This window comes from Anabrus simplex, chromosome 5, assembly GCF_040414725.1.
Source record: "Anabrus simplex isolate iqAnaSimp1 chromosome 5, ASM4041472v1, whole genome shotgun sequence".
Taxonomy (NCBI): Eukaryota; Metazoa; Arthropoda; class Insecta; order Orthoptera; family Tettigoniidae; genus Anabrus; species Anabrus simplex.
In genome coordinates, this window is record NC_090269.1 from 365,054,270 (window position 1) to 365,071,988 (window position 17,719).

The 17,719-nt window shown below is 40.0% G+C and overlaps 1 protein-coding gene across 1 annotated transcript in view; it reads right to left on the minus strand.

Moving 5' to 3' along the window:
* Positions 1 to 17,719, minus strand: part of wwk (white walker) — a 260,834-nt gene that overhangs the window by 209,880 nt on the left and 33,235 nt on the right. The window contains exon 3 of the mRNA XM_067147682.2: positions 6,347 to 6,507. Within this exon, the coding sequence (XP_067003783.2) occupies positions 6,347 to 6,507 (161 nt within the window). The remainder of the gene's footprint in view (positions 1 to 6,346; positions 6,508 to 17,719) is intronic.

Below are 17,719 nucleotides of genomic sequence, written 5' to 3' on the forward strand. Positions count from 1 at the left end.
ATATGTTTCGAGGTTGGGGCATGTGTATTCGAGTTTCTTATATATTTTAACAGGTCCAAATGTGTTTTGATAGATTGTATCGTGTTATTAAGATGCCTCTTTGCTAGTGTGTTGTATAAGGAGTCCAAAATCAACTCTGAATAACCGTTAAGATAACGTGAAACGAACTCTTTAACTCGTTGCTATAATGGAGGTTACAGAAGAATGTACAAGAATGTCCATGCATATTTATAACAGCTACACTTCGATGAATGATTGATATACTTTGCTTTTCAGTGTGATAACCGGTTAGGTTTAGGTTTAATTTTTCATATAATTTTTGTTTTTCATTTATATGGTAAAATTTTGGAATGATCACATCATTTTTTTTTAAATAAAGGTTTTATATAAATGTACGAGCTGCGGGGTTGACCTGATCTCCGGTATTCTCTGCCTGTCATGAATATCAACTAAAGGAGGACTGAAGAGTCACCAACAAAAATGGCTCCTCTATGTCTCCACCAACCTTTTCAGAGGTTGGAGGAGCGAGTAGGCTATCAGGGCACACTCTTGTCCTTGGAATGAGAAATCGCCCCTAGTCAAATAACATTTTCTCTTAGATTTCATTTCACTGGATAGATAGAAATACATGACAAAATCATTAAAATTATATTTATAAAATCTTGTTGAGTTAAAAAAAAAAAAAATTAAGATACAACATTCCTCAATTTATTCACTAACATCTATATGTATATATATATATAAATAATAAGAGTTTTGTCTGTAAATTGCTCAGAATTGAAAAAGGATGGTATTTCTGTATCATCAGTCTTGTCCACAGTAACAAGGAAATGCACTTTTTAATTTTCCGTAATTTCTGTCTGTCTATCTGTATGTATGTACACGCATCACGAGAAAACGGCTGAAGAGAATTTAATGAAAATCGGTATGCAAAGTCGGGGAATAAGTCACTACAATCTAGGCCAATTTTATTCACGCTGAGTGAAATGGTAGTTTAGGGGAAGGGCTAAAATTTCATTCTCAAATATTTATGTAATTAGTGGTCGTATCTTAATGAAAATCAGTATGCAAAGTCGGGGTAATAAGTCGATATAATGTAGACCATGAATAATTTTATTCGCGCCGAGTAAAATGGTAGTTTAGGGGAAGGCCTGAATTTTAATTCTCAAATATTTATGTTATTAGTGGTCGTAATTAAATTAGAATCTAGCGGGTTCCACCTTTACAATACTAAATACAATGTTGTTGGATGGTATTTACAACATTATTTATTACAGAACATGTTTCGGTGTTCAACTTTTGACACCATCATCAGCTGTTCAGAAAGTGCAAAAAAACTTGGCAATCTAAACATTAAGCAACATATTGTCATACGTAACTCCTTAATATACATATATACAAACAATAGAATATTGCACTAGTTAAATCCTAAAACATCTACAGTAAATTATGCTATATTAAAACTCTAATATGTAACAAGAGAATTCTCGTAAGTCATAAATATAAAATTTCCCGTCTGTTTGATGAGTTGTCTTCACATTCCTTAATGTCTGTGATTTTGTACTATCGTACTATCGAATTCAAATGCGAACTTAAGCTTGAGGATTTAAAATTGTATGCAGTCCATTTGATGTTAAAATGTTCATTTCATGTATATAATAACCACTTAGATGGATTAAAAGCTCGTTATATACAATATGATTGTTAAAACTGGGCCGTCTTCTTAAATTTATAAAGTACAAAAAACTTTGTATTTTTAATGCTGTATGCGTGGTTGGAACTGTAATTTCATTTGTCCTACAGTTGTTAGGCGGACATGTCTTCTCGGTTCAATAGAACCCTGCAATAATGAAACCCAATGTTAAGAGAAAAGCGAGAATATTGATAAAGAAAACTAATTGAATCTAACTGTTGATACGGCTGACTCACCTCTAAAGCTGTGTAATTTGCGTGACGGCTGCGGCGCGATGAGTGTGCATGCTAGTATCTTGTGCTCTGTGATGAAGCGCAGGGAAGGAGAAGTAGGAGCGGCAAAGGGGAAGTTTCTAGAACGTCGAACATTTTGGGAGAGAGTCCGGGGGGCGTTGTGGACGAAGAAAGTAGTAAGCAAAGTTGTTATGTAGAGTTCAGAATACGCTCGAATTTTCTGGAATTTTTAACTTGTTAAATTTATGAGCTAAGGGGTGTATCGAATCAATAGACACGCTTCTTCATTTTCTTTTAATATTTACAGAAAACCCACACAAACTGCAGTTACAATACGTAATGATTCGATACACCCCTTAGCTCATAAATGCGCGACCTATAACAGCTTGGTGAATCGCGCTTTTATTATACCAATGTCCAAACAAAACTTGGACAAGGAACTGAACATCATTCAAGCTATGGCTAAAGTTAATGGTTTTAAAGAGAATTTTATAGAACGAATAATAAGCAAATTCAAATATCGCCCTCACACGAGTCTGATGAAAAATAAAATAGAAGCAAAGGAAATTGCAACCTTCACGTTTAATAAAAATGTATACAGAATTACATATATTTTCAGGAAACGTAACATGAGGATCGCATTCAAGACAGATAATAGAAGTACAACAGTTTTACATAATGTTTCGGTTGTCAACAAAGTCAATCCATATTCTAAACCAGGGGTATATAGGTTCGAATGTAGGGACTGTGGAAGCGGATACATAGGGCAAACTGGGCGTAGCTTTAATGTCAGGTATCAGGAACACCTTAACGCTGTAAAATATCACAGATTCTCAGCTGTAGGCCAGCATATCCATGAGTACAAACATAAATTTACAGACATAGATAAAGACCTCGAGATCATGGAAACACTGTCTAAGGGACAGAAGCTTGACATTACGGAGGCATGTCTAACACATCTAGACCAATACTATAATGCTAACCTGAATTTGAATGAAATCTCGGAAAAACCCAAGATTTCATTTGATTGTTTGATTCTATTACTTAACAAGTTAAAAATTCCAGAAAATTTGAGCGTATTCCGAACTCTACATAACAACTTTGCTTACTACTGTCTTCGTCCACAACGCCCCTCGGACTCTCTCCCAAAAAGTTCGACGTTCTAGAAACTTCCCCTTTGCCGCCCCTACTTCTCCTTCCCTGCGCTTCATCACAGAGCACAAGATACTAGCAGACACACTCATCGCGCCGCAGCCGTCACGCGAATTACACAGCTTTAGAGGTGAGTCAGCCGTATCAACAGTTAGATTCAATTAGTTTTCTTTATCAATATTCTCGCTTTCCTCTTAACATTGGGTTTCATTATTGCAGGGTTCTATTGAACTGAGAAGACATGTACGCCTAACAACTGTAGGACAAATGAAATTACAGTTCCAACCACGCATACAGCATTAAAAATACAAAGTTTTTTGTACTTAATTGTATATTGTATATAACGAGCTTTTAATCCATCTAAGTGGTTATTATATACATGAAATGAACTTTTTAACATCAAATGGACTGCATACAATTTTAAATCCTCAAGCTTAAGTTCGCATTTGAATTCGATAGTACGATAGTACAAAATCACAGACATTAAGGAATGTGAAGACAACTCATCAAACAGACGGGAAATTTTATATTTATGACTTACGAGAATTCTCTTGTTACATATTAGAGTTTTAATATAGCATAATTTACTGTAGATGTTTTAGGATTTAACTAGTGCAATATTCTATTGTTTGTATATATGTATATTAAGGAGTTACGTATGACAATATGTTGTTTAATGTTTAGATTGCCAAGTTTTTTTGCACTTTCTGAACAGCTGATGATGGTGTCAAAAGTTGAACACCGAAACATGTTCTGTAATAAATAATGTTGTAAATACCATCCAACAACATTGTATTTAGTATTGAAAAGGTGGAACCCGCTAGATTCTAATTTAATTGTGATCTCAGTTCAATACGGACCAAAAGATGAAGTTCCTTACGTTTAATTAGTGGTCGTATCGATAAATACTGCACGACTAAAGTTATATAGTATTAAATTTCCAATCATTTACGTCGTATACATTGTTACCGTACCGACTATAATCACAGAGATACAGTATTCATGAATTTGGATTTTTGTTACTAAGTCCATATTAGCGCCTCGTTACGAAAAAATGGGTAAACAGAATTTAAAGAAAATCGGTATGTAAAGTCAGAGAATAAGGAATTACAGTATCCGCTATAAATAATTTTATAAGACGCCCTAATATCACAGAGTTGAAAGAAAACTAAATGTCAAGGCCTACAATATAGAAAGCTCATAAAATTGATCAACAATAACATTACATTGACCATTGTTCGTTGTGATGTGCTTTGTGTCTTATGTTGCTGATAGATAGGATTACTTCTGCGTACAGAGTATTTTTAAAAAATTTGCTTTACATTGCACCGACACGGATAGGTCTTATGGCGACTATGGGATAGGAAAGGGATAGGAGTATGAAGAAAGCGGCCTTGGCCTTAATTAACGTACAGCCCCAGCATTTGCCTGGTGTGAAAATGGGAAACCACTTGACGATGGTGAGGGTAAGTTGTTATGTTATGAGCTAAAAGTTATTGACGACTGTCGAGCTCTGACGTCATTAACAACGGAATGTATCTCAATAAGACAGAATGGAGGAGCCTCGCCAACAGTACCCGGAAACTGGAACTGTAAAATAATGATGATAATGATGTTCAACCTGTGATTGACAGATTGATACAATAACAACTAAAACCTGTGTGACTGCATAATATATGCAAGTAAAGCCATCAGCACACAGACCATGAATGTCCTTGAAAAAGTGGAAGGCAAAGGCTTCCACTATTTGTAACCCTGGCACTAAGCAAGGGAGAGTGGTTCACTCAATGCCTTGATGCCATTGCTTCCAGGAATTAACCTGTTACTCACTGTCGTTGCAGGTAGGGTGAACAGGCCCATTCATCTCTCCAGATGGGGGAACCTAATTTCCAAAATTTCTGATGGTGAATTTAATCTACATCCTACTGGGTGAACCAAGAATGCCTCTACTGCCATGTTTAGACAATATGCTTAAAAAGAACAAAGGTATTGGATAAAGAAAGATGGAAGATATAACAATGAAAGACTCCCTACAGTAGACAGTTATCTAATGCGTTGGGGTCAGAATGTAACATGAGTTAACCAAGGGAGTTTACATTGGAAATATAAATGACAAGAGCCTTGTACAAGCATGCACAGAAATGGTGTCCCTGCATAAACAATCAACACTGTCCCATTCCAATACTGAAAAGGAGGAGAGGGAGTGAAGGGTAGTGTTGAAGGTCACTCCAGTAGTGAAAAGAAGGGGGTGGGAATGAATGGATAGTGCTGCAGGCACAGTGTGTGTATTGCTATACATCTGCCACTGTGCCCATTTCAATCACAATAAAGTCTTAAAGTGGGCTGTCTACTAGCAGCAATGAGTTAAGTGAGGAGGAGTAATAATAATAATGTTATTTGCTTTACGTCCCACTAACCACTCTTTTACGGTTTTCAGAGATGCCGAGGTGCCGGAATTTAGTCCCGCAGGAGTTCTTTTATGTGCCAGTAAATCTACCGACATGAGGCTGACGTATTTGAGCACCTTCAAATACCACCGGACTGAGCCAGGATCGAACCTGTCAAGTTGGGGTCAGAAGACCAGCGCCTTAACCGCCTGAGCCACTCAGCCCAGCTAAGTGAGGAGGTGGGGGACACCATGTTTTATTTATATCGGGGCACCATTTCTGTGCATGCGTGTAAAAGTAACTGGAAGTAATGCCAGACTTATTTTCTGCATCTGATGAGAAGTCACGGCAACTTCTAGGCTCAGCACAAGTAACAGAAACTATACTCATTATAAACATCAGTCGTAACAGAAGGAAGAGATTCATGTTCGTTATTAACTGTTCATCATGCAGTACTTATAATTATAGTAAATTTGTAACTAAAGCACAATTGCACTACTACTTTGAAACTTTACAACAGCACTTCAATTCGCAAGAGTCACTGCAGACAAAACAGATGTTTGTTGTCAGGCCTTGAGACTTGAGAAAGGCGCATGCAAGGCAGCCAACCTTAACCTTCAGACCCTTTACCTCGCATCTACATGACTTCTCGTCAGAAGACAATAGAAAGAGGAGCTCTGTGGTCACTATTCTACGCTGCAAAGTTGAGGACCGACCTGAGGGGAAAGGGGGGCGCATCCAAAGAAAGATAAATAAACTTAGAAAAAAGGATGAAAGATCTCTCCACCAAAATATTATTTTAAATACTTCTAAATAAAAAAATAGAAACGAACACATTATAAAGCGTTATAGTTCTAAAGAATAAGAAATTAGAAACTAACACACTGTAAGGAGCTGTAAGATAAAATCCATAGCTGTCTGAAGATGCATGATGTCTGACATGAACAACCAGTCCTGGAGTTCCCGCTCGTAACCGTGACAATAACCACATAAGAGTGAAATCTTGGGCTCCTGAAGGGAACATTAGCACCACATCACATTCCTGAAAGAAGAAAGAGTGTTACTAATACACAGACATAGAGATTATTTCTATTTCATTTATAGGCATTCACTGACTAACACCACTGTAAGAGGTATATGTAACTCAAAAAGTGCAAAGTGACTAATTGTGTTCAGAGAATTAAGCAACAGAAGTTTCTAAATAATCTGAACCTGAAATAAACACCCCTCTCTGTTACACTAGTCCTTTAAACATTTACTAAAATTCTAGCGTACTGTAAGTGACGTCCAGTCTCATCAATTGGAGGTTGTGAGAAATGGGCAAGGGCTTCTACACCGAGAGTGGATACGACTGAAGAAGTTAGCTCAGGGTCAAGAACGGAAAAATTTCCGAATGGGCACACTCAATAAGAGGAAGTATGACTGGAGACGAGAGAGAAATTACTGATCTGATAAAAAGGAGATGACTGGATGTTCTATGTGTATACAAGAGACAAGGTGGAAGGGTGACGAAGCTAGAGAGATTGGAAATGGGTACAAACTTTTCTAAAGTAGTGTGAATCAGCAAGGAAGAAATGGAGTTGGGATCATCCTATCAAGAAACCTAAAAGAAAGTATCATAAAAAATGATAGACTAATAAGAATGAAATTGAATGCAGGCATTGGGATTACTGTGATCAGTGCATATTCACCATTGGCAGGATACACAAAGGAAGGGAAAGAAGATTTCTGCATCATAATGGAAGAAAAAATGAAAATGGTGGAGGGACAAAAAAGAGTAATGGTTGGAGGAGATTTGAATGGGCACACCGGGAGGCAGTATCTAGGAGCAGATTAGGTATATGGAGGGCATGGTTCAGGATTATCAATCAGGAGGAAGAAATGATGGTAGATTTTGCAATATCATTTGATATGGTTATTGTTAACTCATTCTTCAAGAAACCACCAGAACATCTTATAACATAGTAGCAAAAGTACCCGGTTCTTCAAACAGATTTATGAGCGTCTTAAAACACACTCTTGTAGACAATATTTATGACCTCATCAGGTACAAAAATATATAAGTTCTGCCCACTTGAATGCATGCCACATAAGGCTGATCAAGCCTGAAGCACTGGTTCTCTAGTCCTACTACCTTCTGCGTCTGACCTTGATACTTATTTTTTTGTAATTGGCTTAACGTCATGACGACACAGATAGGTCTTATGGCGACAATGGGATAGGTAAGGTCTAGGAGTGGGAACGAAGCAGCCGTGGCCTTAATTAAGGTACAGCCCTAGCATTTGCGTGTGCTGTTATACAGTGTGGGTGCATCCAAATTGTGTTATTTATAAGCTATACATTTCATTTTTGTTCCGTATTAAAGTGCAATTATAAGAATAAATTGACAAGAGGGTCCACCTTTTCAATATATATCAAGTAAATAATATTACATAGTCTTGGGACTAGTTTCAGCCACTTAGTGGGCACTGCCAGCCAAATAAAACTTAAAAAGATTATGTGGTATCTAAAACATATGTTCCCTACCCACTCCTTTGTTACATGGCCTGCCTGCTTCCTCCAGGAAGTCTGTGCTTGTTCTAAATCAGACAGAGATTTACTTCTTAGCTTGAGGTCCTAAGGGAACTTTAAGACATCATATCATGACAAGAAGATCATAACCATAAATTTTGTTATTATATGTAGTTTAATGTTATAATTATTCCTGCAACATTGTCTTTGTCTGTTATACATATGTTTTAGTTATCACATAACCTGTTTAATTTTTATTTGGCTGAAGGGAACATCGGCAACAGTTAAGTCAAATAATAATAATAGATTATAAAATTCCACCTATTCAATACATAAGAGTTTTTTATTTAAATTTAAGAAATAGGTCTTAACATATTAGATATAGGGACATGTTTCACCCATAATGAGGGCATCATCAGCCTAAAAATCTCATATCTGAAAGAAAGATAGATAGATCGGGGTCCTGATTGTTCTTATATGTGACTTTAGACCTTTGCTTTGTCTTGCACAGTTTTATGTCACCATCTTGCCGTGTTAGGAGACAAGTGCTCAATAACTTCCCACACAGCCAGCATAGACCCATAATCTACCAAATAGGAATTCAGATCCCTGTTATACAATCTACACCCAGACCTCGCTGGAACTTTCAGAAAGCAGACTGGGTTGCTTATGCCAAGTTTTCTGATGCCAACATCAGATGGATTAAACCTGTCCCAGAGAACTACATGAGGTTTGTTGGCTTAATAAAATCAGCAGCAAAAACATGTATTCCCAGAGGATTCCGTAAAGAATATATACCGGGATAGAGTGAAGAGTCCAGCAGACTGAGAAAAGAGAAAATAGCAGCCATGAGAAAGCAACAGATTTACTATAATCACTTGATCTAGCTCGAAAAGAGAACTGGGTAAAAACTGTAAAAGACAAGAATTTCACCCATTCCAGCAGAAAAGCATGGTCACTTATTCGGAAATTAGATTCCACATCCATACCACCAAAGCAACATTCCCCAATCAAGGTAGAAGCAATAGCAAATCTCCTCGTTTCTACCTCTAAAACAACAAGGAATAAACTGACTACGAAAGGGGTTAAAACTGAGCTTAAACAGGCAAAACGAGAAACCCAACCGCATGCGACCTATTCACAACCTTTCACTTCACAAGAGGTCGACAAGGGATTCAAATCACTCCGAAATGGCAAAGCTGTAGGACTAGATGGAATCTACCCAGAACTACTAAAAAGCTGTGGTCCAGCTACAAGAAGATGGTTCATTGCATTCTTTAGCTCCATACTTCAGTCAGGAAGACTTCCCCCAATCTTCCAGAAGTCAAAAATTATTGCCCTTCTGAAATCAGGAAAGGATTCAACTTTCCCACAAAGCTATCAAAATATAGCTCTACTCTGTGTCACCTACAAGTTATTAGAAAGACTGATACTGAACCGAATAGCACCGGCCATTAAAGCATTCCTTCCAGTTGAGCAAGCAGGATTTCGACCTGGCCGTGACTGCAGTGACCAAGTACTGTCCTTGACCACATATCTGGAGGTTGGTTTTGAGAAGAAATTGAAAAGCGTCTCTGTCTTCTTAGATCTTACAGCTGCATATGACACAGTCTGGAAGGAAGGTCTTATGCTTAAACTGATTAAAGCTGTTCCTTACATAAAAGTTACTACACTAAATGACAGAATGTTAAGCAACCGACTATTTCAAGTTCACTCAGAACACAACAGAAGCAAATTACACAAAGTCAACAATGGTCTGCCTCAAGGGTCGGTTCTATCTCCCGAAAGTTCATATATGCGGACGATATTTGCCTTACAATTCAACGACCCAACTTCGCAGAAGCTGAAATACTTCTTAACCGAGACCTTGAACTGTTGGATGGCTACTTTCAAAGATGGTATCTTCATCCCAACCCACAGAATTCAGCGACATCTACAGTACATTCCATCTGAACAACGCAGAAGCAAACTACCATCCAAGGGTATTCTTCAAAGGTCATGAGCTACAATATTGTGCCAATCCCAGTTACTTAGGAGTAACATTGGATAGGTCTCTTACATACAAAAATCATCTGCAGAAAATCGCCAACAAACTAAAAAGTCGTAATAACATTCTCCAACAACTGGCTGGAACTTCTTGGGGAGCGGATGGAAACACATTACAGACAACGTCTTTGGCCTTGGTCTATTCTGCAGGAGAATACTGTTCTGATGTCTGGCTTAACAGTGCTCACACACAGCTAGTAGATTTACAACTTCGCCAAACCATGCGGATAATAACTGGTACACTTCGTGCTACACCGATCCAATGGTTACCGGTACTCAGCAATATACTACCCCCACATATCAGGAGACAGAAGGCCCTTATTCAGCTATGGACCAGAATGCTGCAGAATGAACATCTACCTGTTCATGAGGATATCAGACAGAAATGCTCACGCCTTAAGTCTCGCCAGCCTGCTTGGAAGACTGCCGTGAAGATAACATCCAGTGACTTCAACCCCACCTCTAAATGGTCAACAGAGTGGTCTTTATCCCCACCTTGGGCAATAGCGGATACTAATAACCCATCCACAAAACTGGCAGGCTTTGATCTGCACCTGTAGTAGACTAAATCGCATGAGATGTAGAGTAGATATAACAGCATCTACTTTACACACCTGGGGCTGGTCATTTTCTCCATACTGTGACTGTGGGAAGGTTTGCCAAACAATGAAACATATAGTGCAGGAATGTCCACTCCGTGCTTTCACTGGCCAAATGGAAGACCTCAATTCAGCAACACCCGAAGCAGTGAGGTGGGTGGCGGGTTTGGACATTCAAATTTGTGAGATGTACATCACTCGCACTCAATGTGTGTATATGAACTGTCAGAGTTGATCAGTGGACAGTGATGTAAATATACTGTGTTTTCTTCTTGTTCTTTCGAACTTTGTAAATTGCTTTGACTGTATAGATATGATAATTTGTATTTACTTTGTACTTATCTTCCACTGGTTGTGTAAATACACTGAAGAAAATGGAAATTGCAACACCCAGAAGGAGTGGTGCTACACTGATGCAACTGAACATGCAGGCGAGTGTTCGGTTATGCTTCGACGATTACACTTTCAGGTCCCTCTGACCACAAGTTTGGACAACAATCAGTACAGTATGTGCCCACCATCAGCTGCAATACAATGATGAATTCGTCGAGGCATGGAGTCAGTAAGGCCCTGGATCGCTTCCTGAGGAATTGTGGCCCATGCTTGCTGCACTGCACGGGTCAGTTGTTCCAGAGTTGTGGGTGGTTGAGGACGGTTGGCCAGTTGTCGGCCCATCATGTCCCACACATGCTCAATAGGACTGAGGTCCGGGGATCTGGCGGGCCATTTCTAAGGTTGTGATGTCATGGAGAGCTTCTCTGGAGATGCGTGCAGTGTGAACCCATGCATTGTCCTGCTAAAACATCCCATTAGCAATGTTCGCCATCACAGGGACAACCACTGGATTGAGTACCCTATCAACGTACTGTCGAGCAGTCATAGTGCCCTCAACAAGCACTAATTGTGATTTCACATTAAAGCCAATAGCTCCCCAGACCATAATGCTTGGTGTTGGCCCTGTGTGCTTCTCGACAATAAGATCCCGGTACGTCGGCGCACACGATTCTGGCGATCACTGCGGGCAAGACAGAAGCGCAGTTCATCACTAAAGACGACCCTATGCCATTCGTTGACCCACGTTGATCTTTCTCGACACCAGACCAGCCATACACGTCGCTGTTGTGGGGTCAATGGAACACCTTCTACAGGGACACGGGCTTGTAAGCCAGCTGCACGCAGGCGATTACCAACTGTTTGTTGTGTAACATGGGGTGCCACAGCTGCTCGAATTTGTGCTGCTGTAGCATGGGGTTCCATCCGGGTCATCCGAATGATGCGGCGATCCTCTCTCACAGTTGCCTGTTGCGCTGGGTCTGTGCCAGGTCTATGAGTGTGGGTACCTTCATTTGACCACTGCTGCCATATACGCTGTACCGTAGATGCCTGTTGGCCAACACGTGCAGCGACAGTCCTCAGCGATAATCCAGCCTCACACAGCCCAATTATCTGAGCCCTCTCAAAGAGAGACAGTTGTTGATAGCGTACTCTTCTCTGTTGTCGAGGCATGTTTGACGGGGAACAATTCACTGCACAGACTGCAAGTCAACTACGCTACACCGGAGTCCATATACTGGAGTTGATTCCTCCGCGACCAATCACGTGGGGAGACCTATAGCAACAATCCAATGGGTCTGTTGTCATCATTCATCATATTCCAAATACATAATAATAATAATAATAATAATAATAATAATAATAATAATAATAATAATAATGCTTACCATGCCTGTAGAAAGCTGTATGCTTCAAAAAATCTGTCGATGAATGTCAAACTAAGACACTACAATGCAGTAATCAGACCGTCAGTCCTCTATGCAGCAGAGTGTCTATATTTAACTAAGAAGACCCCACTAAGAGCCCTCGAGGTACAAGAAAGAAAGTTCCTGAGACGGATAGTGGGACCAAGAATTTTACCAGATGGAAGCCGATGGTATCAACCAAATCGTGAGCTATATAAACACCAAGAAAATCTCATAGATGCCATCAGAAGAAGGCGACTGGCTTTTTACGGACACCTATCCAGAATGGACTCAAATAGATTATCTCATAGGATCTTCAAGGCTGCTAACAAGGGCAAAGCTACTGGGTTCGTGTGGATGAAGCAAGTGGAGAAGGACCTTTCGGAACTCCACATAAATCAAAACGACATAGCTGATCGGAGTAACTATCATACAACTCTTAAAACTAAATCCTTTGTAACATCCCTCACAGAAGTTACCCACAGACCAAAAGACGAGACCAGGAAATGGTCTGAGGAACGTAAGATTGAATTTAGCCGGAAAATGAAGGACTACTGGGCCATCAGGAAAGCTCGAGGTACCAACAAGAAAACAGCTGCCAAACCAGCCGCTAAGAACACCAATTGTGGCAAACAACGACGATGACTTCAAGAAACAGCTAAAACACAAGCACCGTGGTCCATAGATGGCCCTAACGAATTAAAAAAAAAAAAAAATAATAATAATAATAATAATTTGACTTTAAGTACATTTCAATATGGACCGTAACATGAGATTTGTAACACGGAATGGATAAGTCTCCGATCACGATGAAACTTGGAAAACATATTGAGGTATGCGTAAATAAAAGATATCAGAATCAATTTTAGGTTCCGACATTTTTAGGGTGTTAACTAAGGGGCCTAAAAGTTGCGACATTTCAAGTTCTGCGTGAAAAGCGAATACCTGCTGGCCAATGCTAAGCCGGCACACTGCCTGCCTAGCGCCACACCTCCGCACCTCCTCAGTACCCCCCTCCTTCTGGTTCACCATGGCATGTTTCTCTTCCCCGCATGCCTGCCCGTCTGCTTAGCTGTTGAATGGGACCAGCGCTATACTTTGCGTCCTCTATCAGCCTTCCTCATAGCTTTCCTTTGTAATTCCCACATTGTATTTGTCAGTTTTCTTTTTCTGAAAGGTTTATAAAAACGTTTGTGATGATTCCTTAAGCATAATGTTGTTGAGCGTGTCGAAAATGATTTTTCATTTCCAAGCAAATCACGGAAGGCACGGTGAAGAAGGTCCGCTGAACCTTTGCAAGCTACAGCTTTATGACACGATTGAGGGTGAGTGTTAAGCAGTCAACTGGTTTCAAATAGGTTTTGACGCTCACGGGGTGATATCACACTGTGTGACATAGGTCGTAATAACGTAGATTGAAGCGCGGTTTTTTAGTGCTGCATGTGAAATTTTAGGTTTTAGTTTTCAGCATGATTGTCTGATATAAAAAAGAAATAAACTCGTGTCGTGATCCTGAGGTGGTGCAGCTCTTTTCTGGTACATCCCCAATGGAGGTGAGCTGCATGTACCATTTCAACCACAGACCAGCCCTCTTGCCATTGTTAAATTTATGGCAGTACTGGGAATGGAACCCGTTCCCCTGAGGACGGCAGCTAATAACACTAACCGTTACACTACGGAGGAGGATACCATCTGATATGTTTTATACCAATAACTCTCTCGGTTTTTTAAAAACAAACATTTGTGTTTTCCGTTGTTCCGGTCAATGAATATACGTAGGTGCTTTGAAAAGTTCTCAGAATGTACTAGAATTATCTTACCTCGGTGGAATTGCTTTTATTTTTCAACATAGTCTTCCTGTAGAATAATGCATTTGGTCCAGCGATGTTCCAATGCCTTGATCCCATCTCGAAAATGAGATTCCTCCTGGCCTGCAAAATACCTCTCCAATTCAGCTGTCAGTTCTTCCCTTGTAGAAAATCTCCGTCCACCGAGGATAATTTTCAGCTTGGGGAATAGATGAAAGTCTGATGGTGCCAAATCAGGTGAATAAGGTGGATGTGGCAACAATTCGTACCCCAGTTCATGAAGTTTTGCCATGGCAATAACACTTGTGTGCGGCGGAGTGTTGTCCTGATGAAAGATGAATTTTTTCCTTGCCAAACCAGGCCTTGTTTCGCGTATCTTTTTCTGTAGTTGGTTGAGGATGTTTGCATAGTATTGCCCCATAAATGTTTGGCCAGTAGGAAGATAATCTATCAGCAGAATGCCTTTTGCATCGCAGAAAACTGAGGCCATGACCTTTCCGGCCGAACGCACTGCCTTTGCTTTCTTTGGTGGTGGTCAATCAGCATTGTTTCCACTGCTTTGACTGCTGTTTTGTCTCTGGGGTATAGTAGTGGACCCAAGTTTCATTTGTAGTCACAAACCGGCGCAAAAAATCTTGTTGGTTGCACTGAAAACTGGCCAGACTTTGTTTGGATATTTCCAATCTGGTGCGTTTATTGTCCAATGTCCAATGTCTTGCGATAATTTTTTCATACCCAATTCTTCGGTTAAAATATAATATACCCATTCAGAAAACATCCCTACAGGTTCAGCAATCTCCCGCACTTTCAGTCGACGATCCTCCATAACAATTTTATGCACTTTTGCGATAAATTCTTGGGTCGTAACACTTTTTGGACGTTCACTACGCGGATCATCATCCAAGCTCTCCCGACTCGCTGGTCCACTTGGCAACAGTAGAAAATGAAGGAGCAGAGTCCCCTAGTGTGTTCTGAAAGTCGGCATGAATTTCCTTTGCTTTCATACCTTTCTTTACAAAGTATTTAATCACTGCTAGAATCTCAGTTTTTTCCATTGTCACAAATCACTACGCGGAAACAACAACAAAGAGTCGTCACTACCACACTCCTGCAGCTAGAGCACTGACACGCCACGTGTTCACTCACAAAGGATGTGTGATTATTGCGCGGGAACCTCGTTGCGCTAGCACTGACATCTAGCGGTGATTCCGAGAACTTTTCAAACCGTCCTCGTACATATAACAAGTATTTTAATTATTTTTATTTTATTTTTCAGAGCTATTTTAAAGACATAAAAATAAGGTCTGGACCTGTAACCAGGTTTTGGTATCCTGAGGTACAGAATCTCATTTCTAGGGCTAGGATTTTCATGATGGAGCACATATGGTAAGACTGATAAGTTCCTTAAATATATATACCGTACAATCCCGAATACCACCCGCCACTGAATAAGACCTGCACCCTAAATTTGAGACGGCAAAATATGGAAAAAAAAAAATCAAATAACTTACATACCTATTTCATTTTCTTCAAATATACCACAAATATAAATTCAAACAGCTTACAATCAATAAGATCATCACAAAAATCGTAAATAAAATCGGTCCAATACTCAGATCATTCATAATTCACCGTCGTCATCTGAAGTTTCATCATAGGAATTTTCGTCGCTGGCACCTTTCCACAAATAGCCGTCCTCACTACCGTCCACTGAATTTGAAATTCCACATTTCTTAAAGCTTTTGGACAGTAGATCGTTGGGAATGCGTGCCCATGCGGTCTTGATCCAATTGCATATTAGTCCCACTTCAGGCCTCATCACTTGTCTGGTTGGTGTTAACACGTGATCACCATCAGACATCCATTCGGTGTACAACTGTTTCATTGCAGTTTTGAAAGGACGGTACGGCGTCAGTTGTATGTCCTCGGTAACTGTCCGACATAACTATGTTTCGTTTTTGCAACAAAGCTCCCGGGCAACGCTGCCAAATGCACTTCACCCAGTCCTCAACCAACGCACTGTTCATCCAGACGGACTCATGTTCTAACAATAACACCGGATGGCAAGTTTCCTTTCGGAAGTGATTTCCTTTTCAGAACCACATATGGAGGTAGTTTGGTGTCATCCACTAATATGCACAACATTACAGTGCATCGTTGCTTCCTGTTACCACCTGTTCTAATGGTTACATTTTTAGAACCCTTCGGATCCACTGTATTTTCCAACGGCATTTCAAAATAGACAGGTCTCTGGTCAGCATTCCCAATTTGTGACAGCAAGTAAGAATTTTTTTTCCTCAAATGAATAATGTGACGCTAAAAGTGTAACTACTCCTACCACTACTGTTACTCTTAATCTCCTTCACACAATATAATATAAATTGCTTGAGCGCCAGTTGCTGTACTAAGCAACAAAATTCGGAGAGCATGCCTCTTATTTCAATTATCTCAAGGCGTGAGGTGATAAACTCATACATCTGGCAATATACAGGAATATGGATCAGGACAATTGTAGATTACGGTTGCATTTCCACAACTGAGGATTGTACTTGGAAAGAGAATCACTTACCGCATTTACGCGAATAATACCTGCACATTTAAAAAAAATTTGGGGCACAGGTTTTATTTGCGCCAACGTTGGCCTTTTTTTCAAAATTAGCCTTCCTAAATTTAGGGTGCGGGATTATTCGGTGGCGGGTATTATTCGCATAAATACGGTGGCGGGGATTATTCGCGTAAATATCCGTATTTATGCAAATAATACCCGCACATTTTTAAAAAAAATTTGAGGCATGAAATTGGGATGCGGTTTTTGCGTCAAAGTTGGTATTTCTTTTTTTCAAAATACAGTAGAGTCTCGTTAATCCGAACTAATTGGGACCGCAGTCTGTTCGGATTACGAAATTTTCGGATTAACCCAAAAATATTTTCTAATAATAATGTTATTGTTTTTACGTCCCACTAACTATTCTTACGGTTTCCGGAGACGCCTAGGTGCCGGGATTTTCTCCCACAGGTGTTCTTTTATGTGCCACTAAATCTACTTACACGAGGCTGACGTATTTGAGCACCTTCAAATACCACTAGACTGAGCCAGGATCGAACCTGCCAAGTTGGGGTCAGAAGGTCAGCGCCTCAAACGTCTGAGGAAAATAGTTTCTACAATACAGTACATGCTGTAATTTTTTTTTTTTGCTAGGGGCTTTACGTCGCACCGACACAGATAGGTCTTATGGCGACGATGGGATGGGAAAGGCCTAGGAGTTGGAAGGAAGCGGCCGTGGCCTTAATTAAGGTACAGCCCGAGCATTTGCCTGGTGTGAAAACGGGAAACCACGGAAAACCATTTTCAGGGCTGCTGATAGTGGGATTCGAACCTACTATCTCCCGGATGCAAGCTCACAGCCGCGCGCCTCTACGCGCACGGCCAACTCGCCCGGTTCCTGTAATTTGAAATGCCCATTATTTAGCAGTTACATTAATAAAATATTGTATAAAATTACAGTAGGGTAGTTAAGAACCCGTAGAGGAGAAAAAGACTAAAACTAGGT